General features: G+C 43.7%; 1 protein-coding gene across 2 annotated transcripts in view; it reads right to left on the reverse strand.

Annotated features, from left to right (window-relative positions):
* Positions 1-26,471, reverse strand: part of SNX30 (sorting nexin family member 30) — a 108,846-nt gene that overhangs the window by 31,588 nt on the left and 50,787 nt on the right. For both annotated transcript variants that reach the window (XM_032308948.1, XM_032308949.1), the window contains exons 3-6: positions 17,244-17,354; positions 6,097-6,255; positions 2,510-2,705; positions 917-1,116 (exon numbers count right to left, since the gene is read on the reverse strand). In XM_032308948.1, coding sequence (XP_032164839.1) covers positions 917-1,116; positions 2,510-2,705; positions 6,097-6,255; positions 17,244-17,354 — 666 coding nt within the window. The remainder of the gene's footprint in view (positions 1-916; positions 1,117-2,509; positions 2,706-6,096; positions 6,256-17,243; positions 17,355-26,471) is intronic.

Raw genomic sequence — 26,471 nt, forward strand, 5'->3', positions numbered from 1 at the left:
CTTTTAAAATCGTATAACTTTCATTCTAAAATTATACAGTGATACGCGGTGGATTGGCTCTCTTCATTACTTTTGCAGGGCAATCAACATGTCTTTTCATTTTATTTTATTTTTTAAAGGATTTTATTTATTTATTTGAAAGAGAGAGAACGAGAGACAGAGAGAGAGCACGAGAAGGGGGAGGGTCAGAGGGAGAAGCAGACTTCCTACTGAGCAGGGAGCCCAATGCAGGACTTGATCCTGAGACTCCAGGATCGTGACCTGAGCCGAAGGCAGTCACTTAACCAAATGAGCCACCCAGAAGCCCAGCATGTCTTTTTAAATGAAAACCCACATCTTTCAGCTCTGGATGATTTTTTTGTATTATCTCTTTCATAAGTTCTTCCGTCAGTCTTTTTTCTTCTCTCAGGAACTCTGGTCAGACAGATGCTGAACCTTCAAGAGTAAGCCTCTATACCTCTTACCAGTCTTTCACATTTTCAGTATGTTTGCATTTTTGTTCTACTTTCCAACTATTTGGTTTCCTTTTTTTACTTTCCAAGATTTCCTCAACCTCATCTTCCAACTTTTCTCTTCAATTTCATCTCAGCCAATCAGATTTTAACTTCCAAGAGCTCTAATTATCCAAATGTTCTTTTTTCACAGTATCCTGGTCTTGTTTAGTAGATGTTTTACCTCCATGAACTCTTAGCGAACATTAGGAGTTTCCTCCACACTATTTTTCTTCAATTATTTCTCATACTTGGTTCACCGTGTGCTCTATTTATATGCCTATGAGGTGAGTCCACATGTATGATCCTTCCCACCCTGGAAGAAGGAAACCTGTACCACGTGCCAATAGGCAACAATAAATTTTTTTCTGGAAGTGACTAAAACAAGGAACGTACCTAAGTGCACAAGAAGTGAGCCAGCTTACCTTCATAGAGTCAGAGTATAAAATATATTCCCTGAGCACAGGTAGGAAGTCTTCTGTCATGTCGTCTGTCAGCTCTTCCAAGGCTGTGGAGCAGTTGCCAATGCAAGCTGACACCCCCTCCAGGGGCTCGGCCAGCTCCCCCTCTAATGCACTCCACGTGGAGTACACAGGCCCATATTCTCGCAGCTCTACAAGGTACTCTATAAAAGGAGAAGAGAAACTAATTAAGACTTGGTGGGTAATTAAAACAATCCCTGGTATTACTGACTCAGTAAGAACTGTAGCCAAGAGCTCTCTAGAGCAAGATGTTATTTCCATGGTCAGTCACTCACCAAAGCATGCTCTCTTTTAAACACAACATTGTTTATAATTTTTTTTAATCTCTATAAACCCAGCATTTTCTGGTTTCTGATGTTATGAAACATCACCTGACTTCACCCCATAATGGGAATGCCATGCTTTTGGATAATGGGGACCACAGTGCCTTCTGGGGGAAGTGGGAGGAGCTATATCCACTGCATATCTTCAAAAATACCCACTCACCTACTCATACAGCACAGGAAACCAGGGCAAATGTTGATTTATTTCCCCTCCAAAAAAAATCTAGCCCACATTTGTCACCAGGATTTCTTTTTTTTTTTTTTTTAATATTTTATTTATTTGTCAAGAAAGAGAGACAGGGAGAGAGCACACAGGGGGAGTGGCAGGCAGAGGCAGAAGCAGGCTCCCCGCAGAGCAAGGAGCCCGATATGAGACCCGATCCCAAGACTCTGGGATCATGACGAGAGCTGAAAATAGATATAGCCAACTGAGTCACCCAGGCATCCCATCACCAGGATTCTTGCCATTACAAAAAACACGCTGTTGCCATTTTTTAGTAACCAATGGATGGCAACTACGGGAGAATCCCTTTGGGTATGTTTCACATCTTGTGCCAGCAGGATCATTGACATTGTTCCTGTTTCTCTGGCCTACATGTGTGTAAGAAGACGAAAGGCCCTAATGTTCTGGGATACAGAAAAGCAGGGGACCACAAGAGGGGTGGGGAGGGAGTGGTGGCAACAATCCAGAAGGTTCTAGAAAGGTCTCATAACTCCCCAGGTCAGGAAGAGTAGGTCTGAAATGAAGCAGGGGTGGGGCAGGGTGAGTCAATTGCAAGTTGAAGTCTCAAAAGAACCACCACTTTGGCAGACACGGGTCTCTACACTTTTAAACCATCTTTCTGCCAGAAAAGGTACCAAAATTTGTTTTTTAAATTATTATTCCTATGAATGATGGGAAGTTGACTCAATGTCTTCACTTTGAAAGCTAAAGTTGAGAGAGAGAGAAGGGAAATGCTTCGGGGCTGAGAAGCAGCTGTATGCCATGCGGAAAGCAAACACAAGGCTGGCGAGCAGGGCGAAGGAGGGAGCATAAAATTATCCTCTGGTCACGATGAACCCCTCCCCACCTTGTGCTCGTGTATTAGTTTTGTAAGCATGGCCTCATTCTGTCAGGCCAGTGTTTCTGCGGTTGGATTCTGCTGAGCCGAGGGGAATGCCATTTCTGCACACATGCTCCCTGGGCGTGATCAGTGTCTGTACAAAGGCTCACCTATTTCTTCTTTGATGATCCTCTGAGCTATCCGGTCGATGGTTCCCAGTTTGAGCGCAAATGTATCTAAGTAGTCGCCAATAGCTGCGAACTCAAGAGGTCGACTCCTCAGCTTGTAGCCTCCGGTGACATGCTTGACAGACTCGCCCACTCTGGTCAGCAGGGCCATTCCCTGCTTCTTGTAGGCGTTCAGGTCCTAAGGAGGACACATGAACAGACAGTCTCAAGGGGCTCCATCACTCCCACAGCCAGGACTTGGTCAAACCAACTGCTTTGGGTGGTTTCTTCTTGGAAGTGGTAGATTCCGAAAACAGAAGCTGAGTCAGAGGACTAACCATGTACACCACCATCCTCTCCCCTCGCGGTCGGAAACAACAAAAGCACACCTGAACCCTTTCTCCAGAGCCGGACTCCTACCTTTCTAATCTGGCTCACTCACCTGAGTGCATTCTCCTGCACACTCAACACTAAATCTAAAATGATGCTTTAAAGCCTCTGACTGGGAGAGAAAAAAAAAAGAAGAAGAAGAAGTCCCTTACTCTCATACAAAATATCCTAAGTTATCTTTAGGAGGAACATTCTAGAGCTGAAGTTCATTCCATTCATTTATTTATATCCCAAGCAAAACCATACAAAGGAAGGAGGGAGAAGAGGGCAGGAAGCAGGAAACAGTGACAGAAAATGCAAGGCAAGAAAACCCAAGGCAGGGAGAGGTGCTGAAAACAACACAGCACTTTATCCTGAACGTCTTGGTCAGGGCACGCTCGGGAAATCTGCTGAGCTACACGATCCATTGTACCTAAATTTAAAATGTGTATCAGTCTGCCAGGTCAAATGAACGTCCTCCTGTCCTCCAACTCCAGGAGGAAGCTACGGCACCTTCGCGTTGTTCGACATCACCTCCTTAACAGGGCCTTCAAAAGTGGTTCTACAGAAGATCGGGCGTCTGCTCCTTATATCCACCCTCAACACACACAGAACAGGAATTCCTGGTCCGAGCAGAGCACGTCTACAGACAGATAAGGGAACGAGGCACAAGGCCATTGCTTTCTGGTCACCTTGTCTGGTTTAGGGATGGAGCTGAGAAGAGGGAATCACGCTTAACCCAGATGACTGGCAGCCCCCTCCCATCTGACGGCCATAATCACAGGCTCTGGTCTCCACAAGTGTCTGAAGGGTAGACCACTCCTGATTTCACTTCCTCCTTCCTTAGGCAGCCGAGGCCTTCACTTTGACTTTTGATTCCACTCTTTCCTAGCTACACCTCGCTGACAAGCAAGGCCCCTGCCCATCAACCATTCCTTCTCCTGCCTGTATCTTCAACGTCTAATCCTTCAGTGGTGATACATACCCAGGGCTCACCCAGCTTCACAACAGCAGCAATTTCCTCCGGCTCCCCTCCTCCATTTCTCTTCTTCCTTTCAAAGTCGGGCTACCTGGCCTGAGAGAATGTTCTAAAGATTCCATCTCCCCTTCTAGCTTCATGTACCCTAGACAAGCAAACGTCCCTGTAGACACCTGCCTTTCACAAGACGGTAACAGAAGCCTTGCCATTACTGGCACTGCTTCCACAGTGTTGTCTGGAGCACGGCTAGATCCAAACGGCCTCACTGGACCGCAGAGGCTCTCAAGTAGAGGCTGACAAGAGAACCTCCCCGTTAACCAAGTCGATACTCTGAATGGAGTTACTTGGTATCCCTCTCTCACTGCTGCACCCTTTCTGCCAAAGATGAAAACACTGATCTGAACGCAGGCGGTACTGAGCGTCCCCCCACCTCTCCCAGCATTACTGGCTTCTTCCAAAGACACTCCTGGTTTGTGATAACATCAGGTTATCGTGAGAAGGAGGAATGCTTCTGCCTTCACTGTGGCAGAATACGTCAAGGCCTCACCTAAGAACAGGACCATGTTACTCAAGGGGTGTTAGAAGATGGGGAGCCCGGGGAGGGGGAGATGGGGAGCTCCGGTGGTATCACAGAGCACAGGAGACCACCACGTTTCAGTTTCACAAGATGAGAAAGTTCTGGAGATTAGTTGTGAATATACTGAATATTAGTTGTGAATATCTTAAAATGGTTAGAATGGTAAATTTTTTACGTATTTTACCACAATCTAAAGGAAAAAAGAAAAAGATGGGGTTATTTAGTACACTCAGTTGAGCAAATAATACTGAACTAGGCTAGGATTTGTTCTGTGTTAGAGCGAACACCCCAGCACTCACTCACAGGAAGTTGGACTGTGGTTAAGACACTGAAGGACATTTTTTTTTTAATCATTTATATGGCCTACAGATAAATACCACACCACACACACACACACACACACACACACACACACACACTTTTCCTCTCTACCCATCACATAGATTCCTAATGACCTGGGGCCTACCAGGTCTACAGCCTGAACCATGCATGAGGCTCGCTGGAAAATCGGATGGATTTTACTCTGCGTTAAGAACTGTATCTGAGGATCTGCTCACCAGGAAATACTTATTTTGAAACAGAACACGAGTTTGATGTTGTTGGGGGGCGGGAATGGGCCTCTAGGAAAAAAGAGATGAATGGGAAGGTCATTGGTGGGGCTTAAAAAAAATGTCAATGGTGGTTTAAAAAAAATACTAAAGGACTTCACCATGTGGTTTCCATTGTCTGGAGAACGATACCCTCCCTAAAATCTTTAACGTCAGCTGATAGTATCTGCAAATATTTCTCAATTTTGCCATTCTGAAAAAAGAAAACTGGGAGGTCCTCGAGCCTCAACACCCTTGCCAACACGGAACAGAGCACCCATGGCCCAAGGATAGTAATGTGATTCACAAAGGTAAACAGACGTGGCTACAAGGAGCTGGCATGAGAGTCTGGGCTTGAGATCCCATTTCTGCAGACACTTAGGGCAGAGCACCTCTGACTTCCTGCCTGTTCTGCCAAACCTGGAGTGCACAGAGAAGCCAGGGAATGACCAACGTGGGTGTGAACACACAGAACCTGGCAACTGTGTGGGACCCAAACGTTTCTCTGCAAATGCTTGGAAAATGCCCACCCAATAGGAACGTGGCCATGGGCAAGTAGCTGAGCTCGTCGTGGTGGGGCTGTCTAATACAGAGGGGAAGTGTGGCTTCCAAAGCCATACAGACCCAACCTCAAAGCCTAGTGATGCCCCTTGAATATGTACCGACTCCTTGAACTTCAGTTTCCTCATCTGTAAAATGAGGTTACAAGTCAGCTCTCACAGGGTTCCTGGAAGAACATCCTTACCAAACCACTCACTAGATGTTCTTTCGCTCTGTTCCTTCGGCCCACTGTTGGTCAGAGTGGTCTCAATGCGTCAAGAGTTTAAGGAAACACTTACCCCTCCTTCTGGTGAGTGGGAATACTCTGTCTTCCCCTGCTGCTACAAAGGGGTGCTTCTCCTGAATGCTACACATGGAAACCATGCTGATGCAAATGAACACCAAAACACAGAACAATTCAATGACACCCATTGTAGTGGGCCATTCATGAAGGTGGTCTGTGAGAGATCAAAGTAGCTTCCGAGAAAGCCCAAAGAATCCTAATTTGGGGGAAGAATATGAACAATTCTGTTCTTACCTTAGCAGTAAGGAAAACATTGAAGTGTTCATTGAAAGAAAGCACGGGATGGTCTGTAATTCTTTTTAGGAATTTATCCAAAGCTTTTCTTCTGGTCTCCACAAACTCTTCTGAAAAACGATCTACAACACCTTTCACCACAAACTTCTCAGGAAGCGGCTACAAAGATAGGAAGAAAAACATTGAGTACTTGATACGACAGTGGAAAGAAAAGCCACAGGCTAGCAAACAATTCTGTCCAAGAACAGACTCCCTATTCGGTTAGAATTTTACTTCGTCATCAGTATAAACCATCCTGAAACATATAGGTGGAGTAAATCACAGCTACCCTTCTCAGCTTTATAATAACCCAAGAAGTAAAATGCTAGGGACCCTAGTCAGTTTTCTGACCCCCTGGTCAGAAAACAGTCAGTCAATGTGTATCCAGTAAATCCAATATTGCTCCCTTTGGCAGCACATATACTAAAGTTGGAACAAAACAGGGATTAGCATGACTCCCGCACAAGGACGAGTGTAAATCCTAAGGTCCAGCTATCTGTACATTGCTTAAGGCACACGTGGTATAATGAGAAAGTCAAGGCCAGAAAGACAGTCTAGGGAAAGAAGGCAGACAACATTAGCCACACAAAAATGCATTTAAATAGATTCACATTCCAACCCCAGCTCAAGGGGTGAAAGAACTTGGTGTATGGAGGAAGAAGTATATTGGGCAAACCTACGTATCTAAAAAATACCTTTTCCAAGCCACCTTTTGTCTAGGTTTACACTCAAAAGTTCTTAAGAATGTAATTTCCTTTGCTCCCTTACTCAAACAAATGTCTCCGTAATGTTGGCTTCAAGGCAATACTGCAGGCAATTTAAAACTACCTGGTTACTAAGGGATCTTTGAGCTTTGACCTATTTCCATAGTAGCTTCATTAAATGCTTGATTAAAAGGCCTTCCTCATTACTACCACCAGAGACAGAGAGAGAGATTACTAGTGTGTAATTTGAACATGTTTGGTGATGAAATATTAAAAGAACATTTACATTAAAAATTGGGCAAACAATTGGTATATATTTTTCCAAAGATCTACAAATGGCCAACGAGCACCTGAAAAAATGTTCAACGTCATGAGTCATTAGGGAACTACAAACACAAACCACAGTGAGATACCAGTCCACACCCATGAGGGTGGTCAGAATAAGGGGGGAAGAAAGAAACAAAAACAAAACAAAGAACAGAACAAGTATAAGTGAGGATGAAACAAGGTTTAAGGCCACAACCTCCTTCTGCCCCATATTCTGGTAAGAAAGAGGTCTGTTTCTTTAATTTTTTTTAAGATTTTTATTCATTTATTTGAGAGAGAGAGAAAGAGAGAGAGAGCAGGGGCAGAGGGAGAGGGAGAAGCAGGCTCCCTGCTGAACTGGCAGCCCAATGTGGGGCTCTATCCCAGGACCCTGGGATCATGACCGGAGCCAAATGTAGACGTGTAACTGAATGAGCCACCCAGGGGCCCTGGTTCGTTGCCTTTAAATTATAAACCTTCAAGCGCACACACATGCACACTAAAACAGACGCAGGGACATCACCAACCCGAAGAAGTGGAATCCTAAGGTATGTGGAGTGGAGAAATCAAGAAGCGATCCCAACCTAGAACCCGTTCAAAGATTTGGAGACTGGCTCTATCAACAGCCCTGGAACGAAGCACTTGGAAGAGCTCTGGAAAGTCAGGACGTTTTCCATCTCCAGAAGAGAGACCGTGGGTTCACTCTTTCTCCTTCTGACAAGCTGTCTGTCTTCGGTCAAGTTCTTCAATCTCCTGGTACCTCAGTTTCTTCTTCGTTTGCAAAAAATAGGTAACAACAGTGCCAGCTTGTCAGGGTTGTCACGAGTATTAATTTAGCTACAAGACTGAACATGCTTCACATAATTCCTGCCACGGAGGAGCACCAACAAAAGTTCGGAGAGGGGTCTTTGCTGTTGGAGGGGCAGCAGCTTCGGGAACTACTAATCTTTGGGGATGGCCACGTCCAGTTCCATCTTGAGATGGTGGCAGGGCACAGAGAAGAAGCTACACTGACAGGTTTGTTGTTGTTGTTTTTTAACCAGATCGGAGTTCCAGAGGGCATGGTGGAAAGGTATGGAAATGAAGAAAGAGAGGGGAGCAGAGTCAGGCATAAGATTACAGAGCCCCATGGAGACAACACGTCCAACTTAAGATGGCTGGCAGAGCTTACATCTGGGGAGAATATTAGAAACGGGTCCTGGGTCAGATGCACAGGGCCATCCAGACCAGTGTTCTGGCCCAGTCAAAAGCACCAGGGAATCTGTCTTAATAGGGTATGGTTGTTCTTTAGGATGACTTCTTTGTTCTCAACAGTTCTCCCATTCCCTTAGGAATTCTTCTTAAACCCTCACTTAACCCCAACCTTTCACGCAAAGCACAGCACCATTTCTCCGACAGAGGAGCCAGGTGTAAGGGCATCACATACACATTTCCTGACCATTTTGCTTCCTCCACAGAAACCCATCTCCTCTCCATTTCACAGGTCCCTGTGGACAACAATCCCCACCCCCAACACACCACGAGGCTAACTCTTCTGTGTCTTTGCCCCATTAATTCACTCGCAAGCACGTGCTCTCATCAATTAATCATACCTTCTTTTCCCTGTATTTTCAACATTTCCTCCTCACCCGGCTCTGTTCCTGAGTCTACAAATACATAGCTGGTTCTCTTTCTACCCAAAAATAATAAATTCAAATATCCCTTGACCTTACATCTTCTTCTCCACTCTCCTTTGGGGCTCACTCAACCTTCCTGAAAGAATCATTTGTCTTAACTTCTACTCCTTCCATCCATGTCTCAACCCCCAACCTGCCTCCGCCCCGGAACAAAGCTGTCTTTGGTTCTGCCTTCGGATGCTGCATTTCTCTGCCTTGTCCCTACCCACTGCAGACCATTCTTTTAAAGACGGCCGATGGCTTTCTAATGACCAAATCCAGTGGATGTTTTCCTGCTCTTCACTTCATGAGTCCTGGGGAGCACGCTCTGGTTTGCTTATGCTGAACAGGTCTTGGGAGGAAAGCGTAATGAGCAAATAAGTGGCGAGGTGCGCCTCATTTAACAGAACAGATAATCTCCTGAAATAGTTATTCGTTCTTCAGGCTTAGTACATTGAACTTGAAGTTTAATGAATCAGAGAAGCTGGCTATTTAAAGGAACCCCGGGGTGAATCCTTCTACAAACAGAATTTCCTTCTAAGCATTATTATGCCCAAATGTACATGGCTTCGGAAATTTGTTTTTTCTTATTTTGAGCCTTAAAGGGGACACGCCTCCTCTCAGTGTCACCTTTATAATTACCTTCTGGTTTCTTAATGCATAGGAATCTGGGTTGCTGATGAAATCAGGGCCTCTCTGGACTGTGACTGAGCTGTTGCAAGTGAAGGGCTCAACACAGCTCCAAGCACATGGCAGACGCCACACGCGTGCCAGCTGTTTTTATGACCCTGTAAACACCGAGAACGGAAGGCAGAAAGGGAGTGGACCAAAGGGTAGAATTTCCATACATCTTTGAGGCCAAAATGTTTTTTTAAAAACCCTCTGGGATCCATACCTTTTCACACCCACTAGGATGGCTATAAAAGAGGGAAAAAAAAAAAAAAAAGAAGAAGTACGTGGAGAAATTGGAAACATCTTCCATGGTTGGTGAGAATGTAAAATGGTGTGGTCTCTGTGAAAAACAGCTTGGTTGCTCCTTAAAAAATTAAGTGTACGGGGCGCCTGGGTGGCTCAGTGGGTTGAGCCTCTGCCTTCGGCCCAGGTCATGATCTCAGGGTCCTGGGATCGAGCCCCGCATCGGGCTCTCTGCTCAGCAGGGAGCCTGCTTCCCTCTCTCTCTCTCTGCCTGCCTCTCCGCCTACTTGTGATCTCTCTCTCTCTCAAATAAATAAATTAATTAAATTAAATAAAAATTAAGTGTAAGATTAGCATAGGATCCAGAATTCCATTCCTTGGCATGCAGCCCAAATAACTGAAAGCAAGTGTTCAAACGAAGACTCGTACAATTAACAAGACTTGTACAAGAAGACTCGTACAATCAAGTGCAAATAGCATGATTTATAATAGTTGGGTGGGGGAAATGGGGAATGAGAAGTGACTGCTTCATGAGTATGGGATTCTCCTGTGGGGGATGAACATATTCTGGAATCACATAAGGGTGCTGACTGAAAAACATCGTGAATGCACTAAAAGCCACAGAGTTGTACACTTCTTAAAATGGTGAATTTTACATTATTCAAATTTTACCTCAATTAAAAAAAAAAAAAGCTGTGGTGACGGAAGCAAAAGTCAGAGAGGAGAGATGACTCTGTGCTGCCAGCTTTGAAGATGGTGGAAGGGGCCATGAGCCAAGGAAAGTGGGAGCCTCTAGAAGCAGGAAAAGTCAAGGAACCAAGTCCCCCCGGAGCTTCTGTGAGGAATGCAGCACAGGGATATTAATCCACAGAGACCAATTCTGGACTCCTGACCTCCAGAATATAAGGTGATAAACTTCTGTCTGGACTCCTGGCCTCCAGAATATAAGGTGATGAAAATCACTTTTTTTTTTTTTTAAAGATTTTATTTATTTACTTGACAGAGAGAGATCACAAGTAGACAGAGAGGCAGGCAGAGAGAGAGAGAGGGAAGCAGGTTCCCTGCTGAGCAGAGAGCCCGATGCGGGCCTCGATCCCAGGACCCTGAGATCATGACCTGAGCCGAAGGCAGCGGCTTAACCCACTGAGCCACCCAGGCGCCCGAAAATCACTTTTTAAAAAGAAAAAATCTTACCCGGTATGAGGGTGTGGATAAGGACAGAGATGAAACAAGACTGGCCACTGGGGCTAAATGTTGGAATTGGGCGGCGAGTACGTGGCGGGGGGGGCTCATTGCACTGAATCACTCTACTTCAGTATTTCTGACATTTTCCATTATGAAAAGATTTTTTAAAAAACTATACACGCATGTATATCTTGGAACCTACAAAAAATCCCATTTGTGGGGCACCTGGGTGGCTCAGCTAAGTATCTGCCTTCGGCTCAGGTCATGATCCTGGAGTCCCCTGGATGGAGCCCCACATTTGGCTCCCTGCTCAGTGGGGAGGCTGCGCCTCCCTCTCCCTCTGCCCCATCCCACTTGTGTTCTCTCTCTCTCTCTCTCAAATAAATGAATAAAATCTTTAAAAAATATATTTTAAAAGAATCCTACTTGCAAAGCATATAATAACCTATTAAATATTTCAAGGTTTAACCTTACAAAATATTTACATTTTTATAGCACTTGATACTTTGGTCAAGCACTTTCATATGTATTATATTTCATAATAGTTTAAAAGAAAATATCTTATAATCTGTGAAACAAAAGCATACTTCCTGTAGATTGTCATGGAAAGCTACTATTTTGGAGTGTGAAATCTGCACAAAGATTTCCATTGCTCAATCTTGAAATGATCCAACTTCCTCTTGTCAGCATTTAAACTGCTGCTTTAACAAATATCAATTTGCAATTAATTGCAAATTCCAGTTAAACAAATATTCAGCAACATGCCCACTACATGACAGAAAACTATTTTTCCTATCCTTATCAAACAAACAGAGAATACGGCTCCTAAGAAAAAATAACAAATAAATAAAAGAGCATTACACTTAAAAACCTCCTCTCCATAAAAACCACCATCAAGCCCAGTTTAATTTGAAGTACTTCAAAGTTCAATCAGTGTTCAACTACTTATTAACTTACCTACTGGTAAGCTAAAAGCATGTATATGCTTTTTTTTTTTAACAGTACAAAAAAAGGAGGAACCAACTAGAAAATGAAGTTAGAGTTTTAACTAATTATTTCATATTAAGACAAACAGCTGTTGCATTACAAATTTCTTATTAATTCCTATGAGCTTACCACTACCCAAAACAAACTGGGTAGATAGGAAATGCATCCTTCCAACAAAGCTTCCTTCATAAAACCTGAAGCAAACAGTAAATTTCCAAGTGCAATTAAACACCGAAGAGTTTAATAAATGTATTTGCTTCATCTCCAAAATCTACATGTGCCCATCAAATCACAAAGCATATCTACTGTTGTAATGAGGTGTGCCCCAGTAAAAGAAGTAGTGTTAAAACCAACCTCTGGGTTCATAATGAAGAGTTGGCTCCAAATATTCGAGGATGAAGTGATATGAGCATTTCTGCTTTTCAAATTACAGAGCGATGAAGCAATGTAAAAAGAAAAAATATATATATGCCGCAGCACCAGAAAAGATCAAACAGGCCAGAATCTGTTAAAGGTGCAAGGCAGAAAAGACTGAACTGAGAGAAAAGTCAAGCCATACTGACCATCTCGTGATTCTGTTCAGGCGAAGGAAAGGGTGGTCTAGGAAGTCAGGGGCTGGGTTTCCCCGGGACCACCCCAGAAGCTTCCCAAGTTCGGAGCCACAGGGGCTGGAAATAGGCCTCAGGACGGCCCATCGGGAGAGGAAAATGAAAGAATGTGGGTTCCTTCCCGGAACCACAGTCTGGCTGACTGTTCACTTAGGACTTCACATGGTTCCACTGAAGCCCAGGTAAGAGGGGCGCTTCATTCCACACTCCTAACACAGCAGCAGAATCTGAAAGCTCAGGAATCCTCACATATTTTTAACCACAGCTGACTTGAGTTGGCAAAAGCCTGATGACGGCTATTAAAGAGGGCACAGATTGCATGGAGCACTGGGTGTTATAATGCAAACAATGAATCACGGAACACAACATCAAAAACTAATGATACACTGTGTGGTGACTAACATAACATAAACAAACACAATGAAATAGGAATCCATTCTCCCAAATGTTCCAACTAATTCAAAAGACTCTAAAGTTCATCTTGAAAAATAGAACATGTGCCAATAGCCAGAAAAGCTCTGGAAACAGAGTATATTGGCAGGTGGAGATGGAGATGGGGACCTTACAACCGGATGTTGAAATGTTCTGTGAAGTTACAGTCATTCAAATCATGTAGGAAGGGCACCAGATTAGAAAGACGGATGAACCAAGGGTTCAGGGGCAGTTCAGGAATACACAAGTCTAACGCATGATTCGGTCTGATGCCCAAACCATGGTAAAGATGACTGATCACTCATAAGTGGTTCTGCGACAACTTACCACCTGAAAAAAGTATGGTCCTCCCATCTCACATCAGAACAAATGCTAGATTTAAATATAAAAAATACAGGTCAACTTCCTTTGCAGATATGGAGTTTTTACAAAGCAAAACAAAACAAGACAAAACAAAACAAGAGAAAACAAGAGGTAAATCATAAAAGAAACACCAATGTCCAGTAAGCTCAGGGGAAGACATTCGGCCTCCCTGGTTAAAGAAAGGAAAGCTTATTGTACAAAAATGAACTCAAAATGGATGAAAGGCTGAAATGTGTGGGCTAAAACTGTATAAAAATTTTAGAAGAGGGGCACTTGGCTGGTTCAGTTGGTGGAACGAGCAACTCTTGATCTCAGGGTCATGAATTCAAGCCCCATGTTGGGTGTAGAGATTACTTGAAAACAAAATGTTAAAAAAAAAAAATTTAGGGGACGCTTGGGTGGCGCAGCGGGTTAAAGCCTCTGCCTTCGGCTCAGGTGATGATCCCAAGGTCCTGGGATCGAGCCCCGCATCGGGCTCTCTGCTCAGCGGGGAACCTGCTTCCCCCTCTCACTCTGCCTGCCTCTCTGCCTACTTGTGATCTGTCTCTCTGTCAAATAAATAAATAAAATCTTTAAAAAAAAATTTAGAAGAAAGCACAGGTGTAAATCTTCATGACCTAGAACTAGGTGATGATTTATGAGATAGGACACCTTTAAGCACAAGCAGAGAAAGAAACAAAAGATAAACTGGAATTCATCAGAACTAAAAATCTTTGTACTTCCAAGAGATACCATCAAGAAAGTAATGAGACAACTCATTAACTGGGAGGAAATTTTTTGCAAGTCGTATCTCTAGTAAGGGATTTACATTTAAATTATATAAAGATCTAATAACAAAAATACAACCCAGTGTAAAGGATCTGAAGAGATAGTTCTCCAAGGAAGATGACAGATGGCCAACAAGCATGTAAAAAAATGCTCATCATTATTAGCTGTCAGGGGAATGCAAATCGAAACCACAGTGAGATACTACTTCACACCCACTGGGATGGTTATAATCAAAGATGTAGATAATCACAGTGTTGATAAAGACATGAAGAAACTGGAACCCTCATACCCTGTCAGTGGGAAGGTAAAATGATGTGGCCACTTTGGAAAACAGCCTGGCAGTTTCTCACAAGGTTAAATAAACAGGTACATACAATCTGTCAATGATACTACTGGGTGTACATGCTCAAGAAAAAATGAGAACATAGGACCATGCAAAGATTTGCAGGTAGTTGTTCATAGTCACATTACTCCTAACAGCCAGTAGGTGAAAACAATTCAAACGTCCATTAAATGCGAGCAGATAGACCAAAAAAGGGTACATCCATACAACGTGATATTATCTAACAAGAAAAAGGAACGGAAGTACTGACACGTGCCACAACAGGAATTAATCTTGACACACTGTGCCAAGTGAAAAAAAACCCAATCACAAAAGACTATATAGTGTAGGACTCTACTTTATATGAAATGTCCAGAATAGGAAAATTTATAGAGACAGAAAGATCAGTGGTTGCCAGGCGCTGAAAAAGACAGAAAGTTTGGAAATGACAAGCAAAGAGTGGGAGGTTACTTCTGGAGGTGAGAAAAGGTTCTAAAATTGATTGTGCTGATGGCTGCACAACTCTCTATACTAAATATATTAAATACTTACATAAACATATATATTATATACTTACATACTAAATATATATATACTGATATAGTATATACTAATATACTAAATACTGACACTAAAGATAGGAAAAGTGCTTGACTTGTGTATTTTAAATGGACAAACTGTGCGGTGAATGAATTATATCTTAATAAAGCTATTTTTTTAATAAAGAAATGAAAATGTAAACAATAATTATGTTGCATGTCTACTAGGTCTCCACCTGAAAATAAACTTTCCACACAAGGGTCCCTTGTCCATCTCATGACCCCTGAGCTCCCCAAGAGTACACACCAGGCCTAGTATGAAGACTAACACAGAGTCAATGCTTACTGACAGATAGATACTTTCTAGCCAAGTTGCTTTAGAATAATTTCTAAAGGAGAAAAAAAAGTTTTTTCCACTTTCACTTTCATACTGAGTTAGAGATGCTCTCCTAATGTTAAATCTCTCTCCACCCCAAACACGTACCAATAATTTATTAGATAAGTTTATGTCTCCACTTGCTTCTAGAATACATTCCTACTCACTGCTTCCATCCTGACCGTAGGAAACCATACTTAAAGCTATTCTGGATCACTCCGCGACATTCCGAAGCCTTCCATCCTCTTTCAGAGCTGGTTTCGGTGTCCATGCGCAAGCACAACCAGCAGGTGTCGCTGTCGAACCAAACTTCAAACACACTAGCTGCCAGCAGGTGGAGCGTAATCCCCCCTTGTGCACAGTGCCGGCTAGTAAGTGTAAACAACTTCCTTCCACACAGTACAGCACGGAACAGGAGTGAAGAGTGACTGTACACTGGAGAAACCCAACAAGCATTACATCAAATAAGGTGATCCAGGTTAACATCAACAGTGATAAATACTGTTGACAGCATGAACCTTTCTTATGATGTGATGAGAACGGCACTTTTCCTCCCAAAACACAGGACTCCAGTTTAATCATGAGAAAAACATCAGACAAATCTCAACTGAGAGACAGTCTACAAAATGCCTGACGAGTACTCCTCGAAACTGCCCATCACCGAAAACGAGGAAAGGCTGAGAAACTATCACGACCAGTAAGGAGACGTGCAAGGTGACACCCTAGATGGGACCCTTGAACAGGAAGAGAACATTAGGCAAAACGGAGGAAATCTGAATAAAGGACTTGTAGTCAACAGTAAGGAGTCACTGCTGGTTTGTTAACTGTGACAAATGTGCCACACTAACGTAAAATGTCAAGCAAAACCAGGTGCAGGGTATACGAGAATTCACTGCGCTACCTTCGCAGTAATTCTGGGAATCTGAAACTGTTCTCAAATAAAAAGCCTATTTAAAAAAAAAATTCACTAGCTGCCAATGTCGCCAAATTGCGATTCCATTTTAAGAAACCATTCCGACTGTTTCAAGATGAGTTTCTTCCCTCCGGGAAAGAATGCCATCATAGGCAAACCCCGTCATTTCTACCATGGTATATTCACCCTCTTCCAACTGTGGGAGAGGAGCACTGGGAGACGCATTCGTAACACAAAGACTGGCAAGTGCTAAGAAGTTATTCAGCCAAGGTTTTTACTGAAAGATTAGAGCCCCTCTGAAGAGTTTTATGGCCTAAACTGCACTAATGCCCCCAAAACCCAAAGAAACATCTGGGGTATAAAATGGTTATTATTTCTACTGGGGGGAAAAAAAGTCTGAAAAGCATTCAATATGTATGTTGGTTTAAGTAGTCTTTTACATTTTATTTGCTCTAGTTCTGTTTTTGGTTGTTGTTGTTTTTTTTTTTTAATAATGTGTAGATAGGAGCAATAGAAAAATATTATGCTGCTTCAATAAATGGAGTTAGATGGCTTTTGGTTTTTTAAGTGAAAAACTGGGGTTGGGTGGGTTGTGCGCTAGGTTCCTGCTCCCTGAATCAGCCATGTCTAAAGAAAGCCCCGCCAGCTGTAATCTGAGGCATCGCTGTTCACCTGGTGGCAGCCACCCAACCCTCAAGAACTGCGTCTAGAAGGGTGAAACAGTCTTTAAGGAGGCAGCAAATAAGAATTAGGACTCTCCCGACCTCAAAAAAAACTGTCACAATGAAAGTGAAAACCTACCCCACACCGCTCAAGAAACCAGCATGATCAGAGCAAACCAGAAACCAAAACCCCAAGGGTGAGACAGGTTAGACAGCATCCATGAGAATGTTTCACGTGCGTTTGGTGGGAAAATGCGATATATAGTGTCAGGCAGAGTCTGCCCCTCATGGAAGGGGCGAGAGCTGAGCGAACATCCTCGGGAGAGACGACGCAGGTAAACAGAGGAACAAGCTCTCATGACTTAGTACCTACGGGAATGAGATGAGTAGGCTGGGACTCCTCCAGTTTGTTCCTCAGCCAGTCAAAATCCTGGTACCTTCGACGGACAGAATACTCTGGCAGGTCAAACTCCACCCGCGTACTCTGCAAATAAGAAGAATGGAACAAAATAAGCATAAGGGAATAGTAGCATCTCTTGGCAGAAAGGAAGGAAAAAAGCTGTCTTTGAGTAACCAAACTGGGCAAGAACACACCTTCCTTCCACCAAAACAGCAGCCAAAAGACATCTATTACCAACATAAAATGATGAGTCCAGGCCCCCAGGGCCCAGCTCAGAAGTCAAGGATGTAGAATGGAAATGTTGAGGGTTTCGGTTTTTTGGGTTTTTTGTTTTGTTTTTTTCTACCCTTAGGAAATGGAATTCAACTATCCCTCAGAATGTGTTTAGAAACATTTGATTCATTTCCTCCAGGCTTAACTTTGAGGATTTCTTTTAGCAGAAAAATTCCACTGAGGATATTGCTACTGAATCCCAATCCAGGTATCTTTTAAAAGAAATTAAGTCTCCACCTTCTGCTACATATGCTGCCAAGTTTTACCAATAGGCAGAGGGGAAATAAAAAGAGCTAAGAGAGCACCTGCTCGTTTAGGAGTCAAATTGGATGAACACAGAGAAGGATTTGCCTCATTGGCCATATTCTGGCAGAACTATAACCTTGGAAGTACACTGTATTTCAGGGGACAAGAAAAAAAAAATCTAGAAGGAAATAATGCCAAAATGTTACTGTACTACAGAAATATATTAGACTCTTCCCTTTTCTTTTTCCCCCATCTCTCATGCATTTAATATTTTACATCAATCATCCGTTTTCTTGAATTACAGTTTTCTGAAATGTGATTGTAGCACTTTGATAATGAAAACCAATGTTAAATCAAATGAAATTAATTTATGCCAAGACAAGATTTTTACATATTAATTTGCCCAAACTAAAAGTATGTTACAGCTAAATCGTTTTTTCCTGTAAGGGTAGAGACTGCATGACAGTCATAGCTCTTGGAAATGAAAGGTCAAAATAACAATGGTTCAAGCTACGTTTTATGAATTTATTCTTTCAGGCCAAAAGTCCATTTTAATCCATGACACCAAGAAAATCTTAAAAACATATGAACAAGAGTCATTCATCAAGGAAAAGCTGTGAGCAGCTTCGGCACTGAAAATTACGATTTCATCTCCCCAAAACCTGAGCTCACAGAGTCCAAGCAAAATTTGGAAGTTAAAGAACTCGGTCTTGGACTCAACCTCAGTTAACTCTTCCTGCATCTCTTCTCCTTTAGAGCCAGGTACAACCTGCCCCTATGATAGAGGGTACGAGTGGGAAGAAGTGAGGACATCCATTCAACCTAAGTATTTGTGATTTATGAGAAGAACCTCCCGCCAAAGGAATGAGCATTACAGAACTGGGGGGGGGGGGGTTGGAGAAAGAATGTTTCAATTCAAAAAACAAATCATGGCAGATGAATTTTCATGCATGAGGGAGATATAAATTTGAAGGGCACTCCTCCCAGGGCTGGGTGAGGAGAAGCCCATGCGGGATCAGTCCCAGCACCTACCAGATTCCTGAGACACGAAGCCTCCTAGAGCCTAGGTTTTCTCAGCAGCAAGAAGAAGGCTGGAAGGACATTCTTCAAAACCACACAGAGCCCCGCGACAGGCTCTGGCTGAGGACCTGCCAGTGGTGACGTGCCCACGAAAGGTCAACTTTAATGTGAGACAAATGCATTCATTTTCACTGTAAATGCCCTGACCAAGGGCTCCCCTTTCTGCCTTCTTCATGTTACGTGATATCAGCTGATCACTTCTCTTTATTATGCTTTTGCAGATCCACTTCGTCAATTATAGTTCATGTAACATTTCTAACGTGAAATCGGTATGTGTAACTACGAAGAGCGGGAGGATTAAATACAATACGAAGAGCGGGAGGATTAAATACAAGGTTTGTTTCTGCTGTAAGCCACTTATTTTGGGGGAACTGGCTCTTCCTCCCCCCTTCGACTTTTTCAGGTCAGACATACTTATTTTAAAACTTCAGGAAAGGGGCACCTGGGCGGCTCAGTCGGTTAAGAATGTGACTCTTGGGGCGCCTGGGTGGCTCAGTGGGTTAAGCTGCTGCCTTCGGCTCAGGTCATGATCTCAGGGTCCTGGGATCGAGCCCCACATCGGGCTCTCTGCTCAGCAGGGAGCCTGCTTCCTCCTCTCTCTCTCTCTCTGCCTGCCTCTCCGACTACTTGTGATTTCTCTCTGTCAAATAAATAAATAAAATCTTTAAAAAAAAAAAAAGAACGTGACTCTTGGTTTCACCAAAGGTCATGATCTCAGGGTCATGATCTCCGGGTCGTGGGATCTAGCCCTGCATGGGGCTCTAAGCTTGGTGCAGAGTCGGCTCCAGTCTCGTCTCCCTCTCCTTCTCCCTCTGCCCCGCCCATCCCGACTGGTGCATGTGCTCTCCTTTCTCTCCAATAAATAAATAAGTAAAATCTTAAAAAAAAAAAAAAAAAACCTTCAGAAATAATAAAGGAATAAAAAATACAGATGAGTCATAATCACTCTAAATTGAGAAAAAACACTATGAATACTATGTTTACACCTTTCCGTATTTTTTTCTATGTATATCCATTCCTTTGCTCATATTTTCTAAGTCTCTAACAGCTCTTAAATATCTTTCTGTCAGTAATTCATATCTACATGATCATTTTTAACACATATATAGTATTCCACCGGGTGGATAAACAACAAAACCAAATCCTCACTTAAGTTGTTGTCCATCTTTCAACCAATAAACAATGCTGTGCAAACATCATTGGGCATCTGTTTGATAAAAATCAAACTCCTAAAGATGGAATTACTGGATAAAAGATAAAAGTGTGTGTGTTTTACAAAATTCCCAATCTTTATAATTTATTAATGGCTTTCATTTCTTCTTTTTGAGAGAGAGAGCACACACACACACATTAGTGGGGGGTGGTGGTGGCAAGAGGGAGAGAGAGAGTGAGAGATGAGAAAGAGAATCTCAAGCAGGCTCCATGCCCAGCACAGACCCCAAAAGGTCTGAGCTCCATCCCACAACCCAAACCAAAATCAGGAGTCAGATGTCAGATGTCTAACTGACTAAGCCACCCAGGTGCTCAAGGATACATGTATTTTGTTAACAACCTGTTTCCAGAAATATACCAACTTATATTCTTATCACATATTCTCATCACCAGTGATTATCTTTGATGGACTTGTAACTGAAAAATAATATGTCATCTTTGTTTTGTTTCTACAGGGATTGAACATCCTTTAAAATATTTGTTAGCTATAGATTTTTCTTCTTTTGTGATGGGTCTCTTTTTTAAATTGTCTTTTCATGGTCTTTAAAAGTCTTTTTCATTTGTGAAGGTTCTTTATAGCCATTTATCTATCATAATTACCAAAGAGTTTTCCAGGTATATAATTTTTTAATTCAGCCATTCTCCGCCCCCCACCCCGCCTTTTTTTTTTTTTTTTTTTTTTTTTGGTGTCATGGATAAGAAGCTGTCCCCCTTGCAAGCTTTTAAAAATATTCACCTGTGTTCTCTCCTTTATTTATCATTTATTTGCTTATATCTTTAATTACCGCTCTTCTACTTCTAGGGATCTGCCATTAGAAAATACTTTTTAAACTGTGGCAAAGATATCTGTATAATGATGTTCACTGCAATGCTATTTAAAATAGCAAAGGAATCAAAGCAATCTAAATCTTCAACAATAAAAACAGGTAACTTGTGATATATTTATTCCATGGTAATCTTGTCATAAGACATCTTTTTTTTTTTTTTAAGATTTTTCCTTATTTGACACAGAGAGAGAGAGAGCAGGTAGAGAGAGAAAGGAGGAGGAGACTACCCGCCCAGCAAGAAACTGGGCTCAGGGCCCCATCCCAGGACCCTGGGATCATGACCTGAGCTGAAGGCTGATGCTTAACTGACTGAGACACCCAGGAGCCCCATAAGGCATCTTTATAACAAATATGCTTTGATATACTTTTAAGAGAAAACAGCAAGACTTGAAATTAATGACACATATAATTTCATTAATGTTAAAAATGTGGATATAAAAGGTTAAGAAAAATCTAGAACTCATAATGACAACTATCCTCTTTACACTTATTCTTATTTTCAAATTTTCTACCATTCTCACAAAATACTTTCATAGTTACACAAAAAATTGTTTATTTTTAAAAGCTCCTTTACAGACACAATGGATTAAATAAAAATTTGTTTGGAAAGCAATATGGAAAAAAAAAATCATGAACCATGAAGGATGCTCATACTCTTCGGCCGAACATTGGTTTCGTTTACTTTTACCACAATTTGTTCTAGAAGAGATACTGAGACACATGAAATAAGATTAAATGACATAAATTAGAAGTAGGTGAGAAAGATCAAGAAAAAACAAGGACAGAGAGAAAAAGCAGAGCCAGGAATGAGGCTAGCAAAAGACACTCACCATAGAATTCTGCACACTTGCTAAAACTGGGCCACAGACATTACCGTGAATTTCTAGAGAGAACCCCAGTCAGTTACAAGACTCACAGTACTCATAAAATATGCAGGCCAATAAAACTCCAACTATGGGGACACCTGGGTGGCTCAGTGGGTTAAGCCGCTGCCTTCGGCTCAGGTCATGATCTCAGGGTCCTGGGATCGAGTTCCCCATCGAGCTCTCTGCTCAGCGGGGAGCCTGCTTCCCTCTCTCTCTCTCTGCCTGCCTCTCTGTCTACTTGTGATCTCTCTCTGTCAAATAAATAAATAAAATATTTAAAAAAAACTCCAACTATGAGTCTGTAGTAAATTTTTCCTCTGTGAAATTCAGGGTCTAACTGAGTAAGGATAATAAAGCAAAGCTCTATTTTCTATTAACAATAAAAAGAGAAAAGTGCACACCCACAATTCCATAATCAGAGACAATCACTACACTGTTTTGTCCTGGGTCCTTCCACACCATGATCCATAATCCAGAATGCCCCACAAGATCACAAGGTCATAAGTACACACGAAGTCAGATCTACAAACTGGTAACTGAGCACAAGAGCCGTAACGAAGAATATCCATTTTTGCCATTGTTCCATATGAGTATCTCCTTTGGGTAAATTCAGCACTTCAGAAGACCTAGCACAGAGCCACAGTGCAATCAATCAGCCAGCAGAGCACCTGTCAGTTGGGTTGCACCCTAATTCCCCAGAAGCTGATGTGCCTAACTTCTGTGGCCTGGAGCCCTTCCAAGGAATTTCCATTCAATCTAAAATTTACGACCAGTCCACTCTAGAGAGATTTGGTCTTCATCAGAAGTGCCAACTGAATCCTATGAGTCGGAGTGACCACCCCTTTCTCTGCAAAGGGACCTTCTTTTCCCTTGTCAAATCTTAGCCAGCTATTCTCATTCTGCTTCAGAACACTGCTACCCTACGAGAACACCTGAGAATAATGACCAGGGAGGCTTCTGGTCTCTCCTCATGCCCCTGTGGGCTTCCTTTCTCGGAGCTTTACACCAAGCCTTCCAGAACACCCATTCTGTAATTAGTTAATTCCTGTAGTTCTTCGGATTCTGAAAGCTTCCTCTCCCCTGGAGTCTCAAGCCTCTCCGCTGTCCCGGCAGGTAGAAAGCTGCTCCTTTTCTCATGTCTCACCAACTCCGCCCTGCCCTCCAAGACCAAGAGTCCCTGTTGGTACCCGGCTCACTCTGCCCTGCCGCTCACCTCCACGCCTCCACGGCCCCATGAAAACCCTTCTGAGACTCATGCCATCAAGACACCTCTATCTCTGTCCCTCACACACCTGTCATCTACTGACACCCCACCACTTTCCTGAGTCCCAGAGGATTCCGGTGCCAAAGGGGCTTCCTCTCCAAAGCCCCTCCATAGCCCGGGTGCCCTCGAGATCTATGTGTTCACACCCACAACACCCACCTCCGAGCCATCACTCCCACCGCCTCCCCTCAGACAGTCATCGGCAGAGAGCCAGACCTCCCTCTCTCCAACCAGCACCTCCTGTGTCTCAGACTCTCCCGCTTCCCAAGACCCCTGGTTTTTCAGCCTCTTGGGACCTACAGTTCCTTGGCACTCTGTCCAGTTCTGTCTTTACTTCCTTCCTTATTCAGCATCAATTCCATAACCCATCACTTCCACCTCGCGTTTGCCAACATCCTAAACGTCCCCTCCCCTGCCGTCCACACAACTGGCAGAAATGCAGTCATGCACTGCCTGCTTTACCAGCCCCGGGTGTGTGAGCACACTCCTGGAGGAAAAACAAAACAGGCAAACACACTGACTGACACACCAGAATCGCCCACTGGGCCTTCCACAGCACCAGGCGTCAACTCTGTCCATCCTTTTCCGCACCGGTTACTGCAGAGCCTGCAGAAGTTTTGAAAACCTCCCAGCTTTGCTTCGAAACCTCCTGTTCGCTCTGAGCGGAAGACCTCATCATCAATTCCTAGAGAAAACGGCATCGAGAAGCACAGAACCCTCAACTTCCTGCTACAGAGAACAAAACAGAGCAAAACAAAACTTCCCCTCTTCCTCTAGAAACAATGGAAGAAGTGCACCTCCCCCTTCGTGGGCTCCTGCTCCCTCCCCGGCTCAGGCTGCTCCTTCCCCGGCTCAGCGGCTTCCATCCTCCTCTCCAGCCCCACCTCGGCTTCCATCCTCCTCTCCAGCCCCACCTCAACGTCTCCCTCTCTAGCAACACGGGCCTCTGGGCATTCGCACAAGTCCCGTCCATCCTTAAAACCAAACAAAATTGCCCCTCAACAACCCAAACCCACACTTTCTCTAGCTCCTGTTCTCACTTCACTACCAAGCCATCAACACTCGTGCCTTGTCTTTCTGCCACAGCACACCGGCTTCTGCCCACCTCTCCAGGGAGTGTGCCCGCCAGCCACCCACAACCCTCTTGTCATCAAATCTAAACGTTCGCTTTGTAACCCTTATGTACCCTTGACCTCTGAGTGGTCTTTTGCCTCTGTGGACCACGGAGGCAATCTAAAAAGAGGAGACAGTTGGAGCATTAAGACTTGGGATCACTAGGAGATGGGGTGGGAGACAGGAAGGAGGACGGCTCCTAAAGGCTGGGTAGGAGACCGAGCGCAGTGCTGGGGCAAGCGGGGCAGAGCCATCCCGCTCTTGAAAATCATGCCTTGTTGGAAGTACAGCACAGACAGATCTGGACTCAAGTCCTAGGTCTGCCACGTATCAGCAGCATATCCTGGAGTAACCTTCTCAGTTTCCTCATCTGCAAAGGAAAAGTGCCACCAGTACCCGCCTCACTGATTATGAGGACGAACTGACAATATGTTTAAAGCACTCAGCACAAAATAAACTGATGGCTCATGCACAGAGCAGAACGCTGTTGTGGTCTGAGAAGACAACAGCACAACTGGGCTCCGTGCTCAGTGGGGAGTCTGCTTGAGGTCCTCTCTCTCCCTCGGCCCCTCCCACCCCCCCCCCCACTCTCTCTCAAGTAAATAAATCTTAAGAAAGAAAGAAAGAAAGAAAGACAGACAGACAGACATAATAGTGTGCTTGCTGGCATTTACTAGCCCAGAAAGACGCCCAACACATGAAGGGAATGGGCAGCATACAAAATACTCATTTCTGTAAATGGACAGAGACAAACAGTTCAGAAATTTATAAATGATTATTTCTGGCTGGTGAGCTTATAGGTATTCTTTTATTGTTTCAGCTTCCTTGGGTTTTCTAGTTTCTCTGCAATAAGCACATATTACTTATATAAAGAAAAAAGTTTCTATGACCAAAAAGTACAAGCAGATGGTAAGTCATCAGTAATTAGTTATTATGATGAAAGCACTTTCTAGGAGCCTGCAGAGAAAGGAGCCAGGATCCACATGCATTGAGAAGGCCAGGCTGGTTCCCCACCACTGCAGAGGAAAGGCACCCATGACTTAGATTTGGGTGGAGAATGCTTTAAGCTCATTTTAGTTCAGGGAAAAGCAGCTCTGTACTTTGTCCAGCTTTGGTCATCAGAAATGTGAATTAGGACAGGGGAATCAGAGCTCAAAGTAATCAACTATTTGTACTACCTCGTCCTGTGACCATGAACTTCGCTAGAGAACCACAGCAGAAGCGGAAACCCGGGGGAAGATTGGTGTGAGACCCTGTGTTCCCGTGTGTCCTCTCCCTCTCATCCCCACACCCCACAGGCTACGTTGCGACATGGGGCATAGCTATGCTTTAATGCAGTGTTTACAAAGAAGATTCCAAATGCACCACCAAGGGTTTAAACCTGGTGTTGCTACCTGCAACGGGGAAAGAAAGGGACTCTGGTTTGAGATAGAATTGACAGTAAGAAGTAAAACTTAATTCTGCAAAAAGTTCACCAAGAGGTGGTGGCATCATAGCCGAAGGAAACGTGGAACTGGAAGTTGGAAGAGTTCTGACTTACAGGATATCGACCCCAGGAAAAAGGGACAGAAACAAAAACACCAAGGGAAAAGAGTGAGGAAAGAAGGAAAGAGAGGCGGCACAGGAGAGCGCAAGAGTCAGTCCCCTGTGAATGGAGAACTGAGGTCCTGCAGGATTAGCCTTGCGGGAGGTGGGGGAGGTTGGCTACAGGGCAGTGGAGTCAGGCAGGGGGCAACATGTGTAGGAGAGCTAGTGCTGCTGTGCCAGGGACGCAGTGACCTTGTCCTTCAGCAGTTTAGAGCGTAAGTTCAAGAAAAACAGGTTTTCCATTTCGCTGACTACAGGGTAAAAAATAAGTTGACCCTGGGGGTTGGGGTGATGGGGAAGGACTGGAAATAGTTCATGGGAATACATACATCAACCTAGAACCTCTGAAGATTTAACATACCTCTAAGCACCTAGCCGAATCCCTGGGAAACAGCAGGCACCCAGCGGCCCGGGGGACGGGGGAAGACTGCGTGCACGCATGTGCGTGTGCACACATACAGAGACAAGTTTTCAAATGTGAACCAGGTGCAGAAAGGACAGGGCAGGAATATCAAAGAAATATCTGAGAAAGGCTTATTTGTCCACAGAGAAAAGATATTGTATATGGGACGCCTGGGTGGCTCAGTAAATTAAGCTGTCATGTAAGATGAAAGCCATCATGCCTTAGCTCAGGTCATGATTCCAGGATCCTGGGATCGTGTCCTGCATTGGGTTCCTGGCTCACCAGGAAGCCTGCCTCTGCCTGCTGCTCCCCCCGCTTGTGCTCTCTCTC

Source organism: Mustela erminea, chromosome 12 (assembly GCF_009829155.1).
Source record: "Mustela erminea isolate mMusErm1 chromosome 12, mMusErm1.Pri, whole genome shotgun sequence".
In the NCBI taxonomy this organism is placed as follows: domain Eukaryota; kingdom Metazoa; phylum Chordata; class Mammalia; order Carnivora; family Mustelidae; genus Mustela; species Mustela erminea.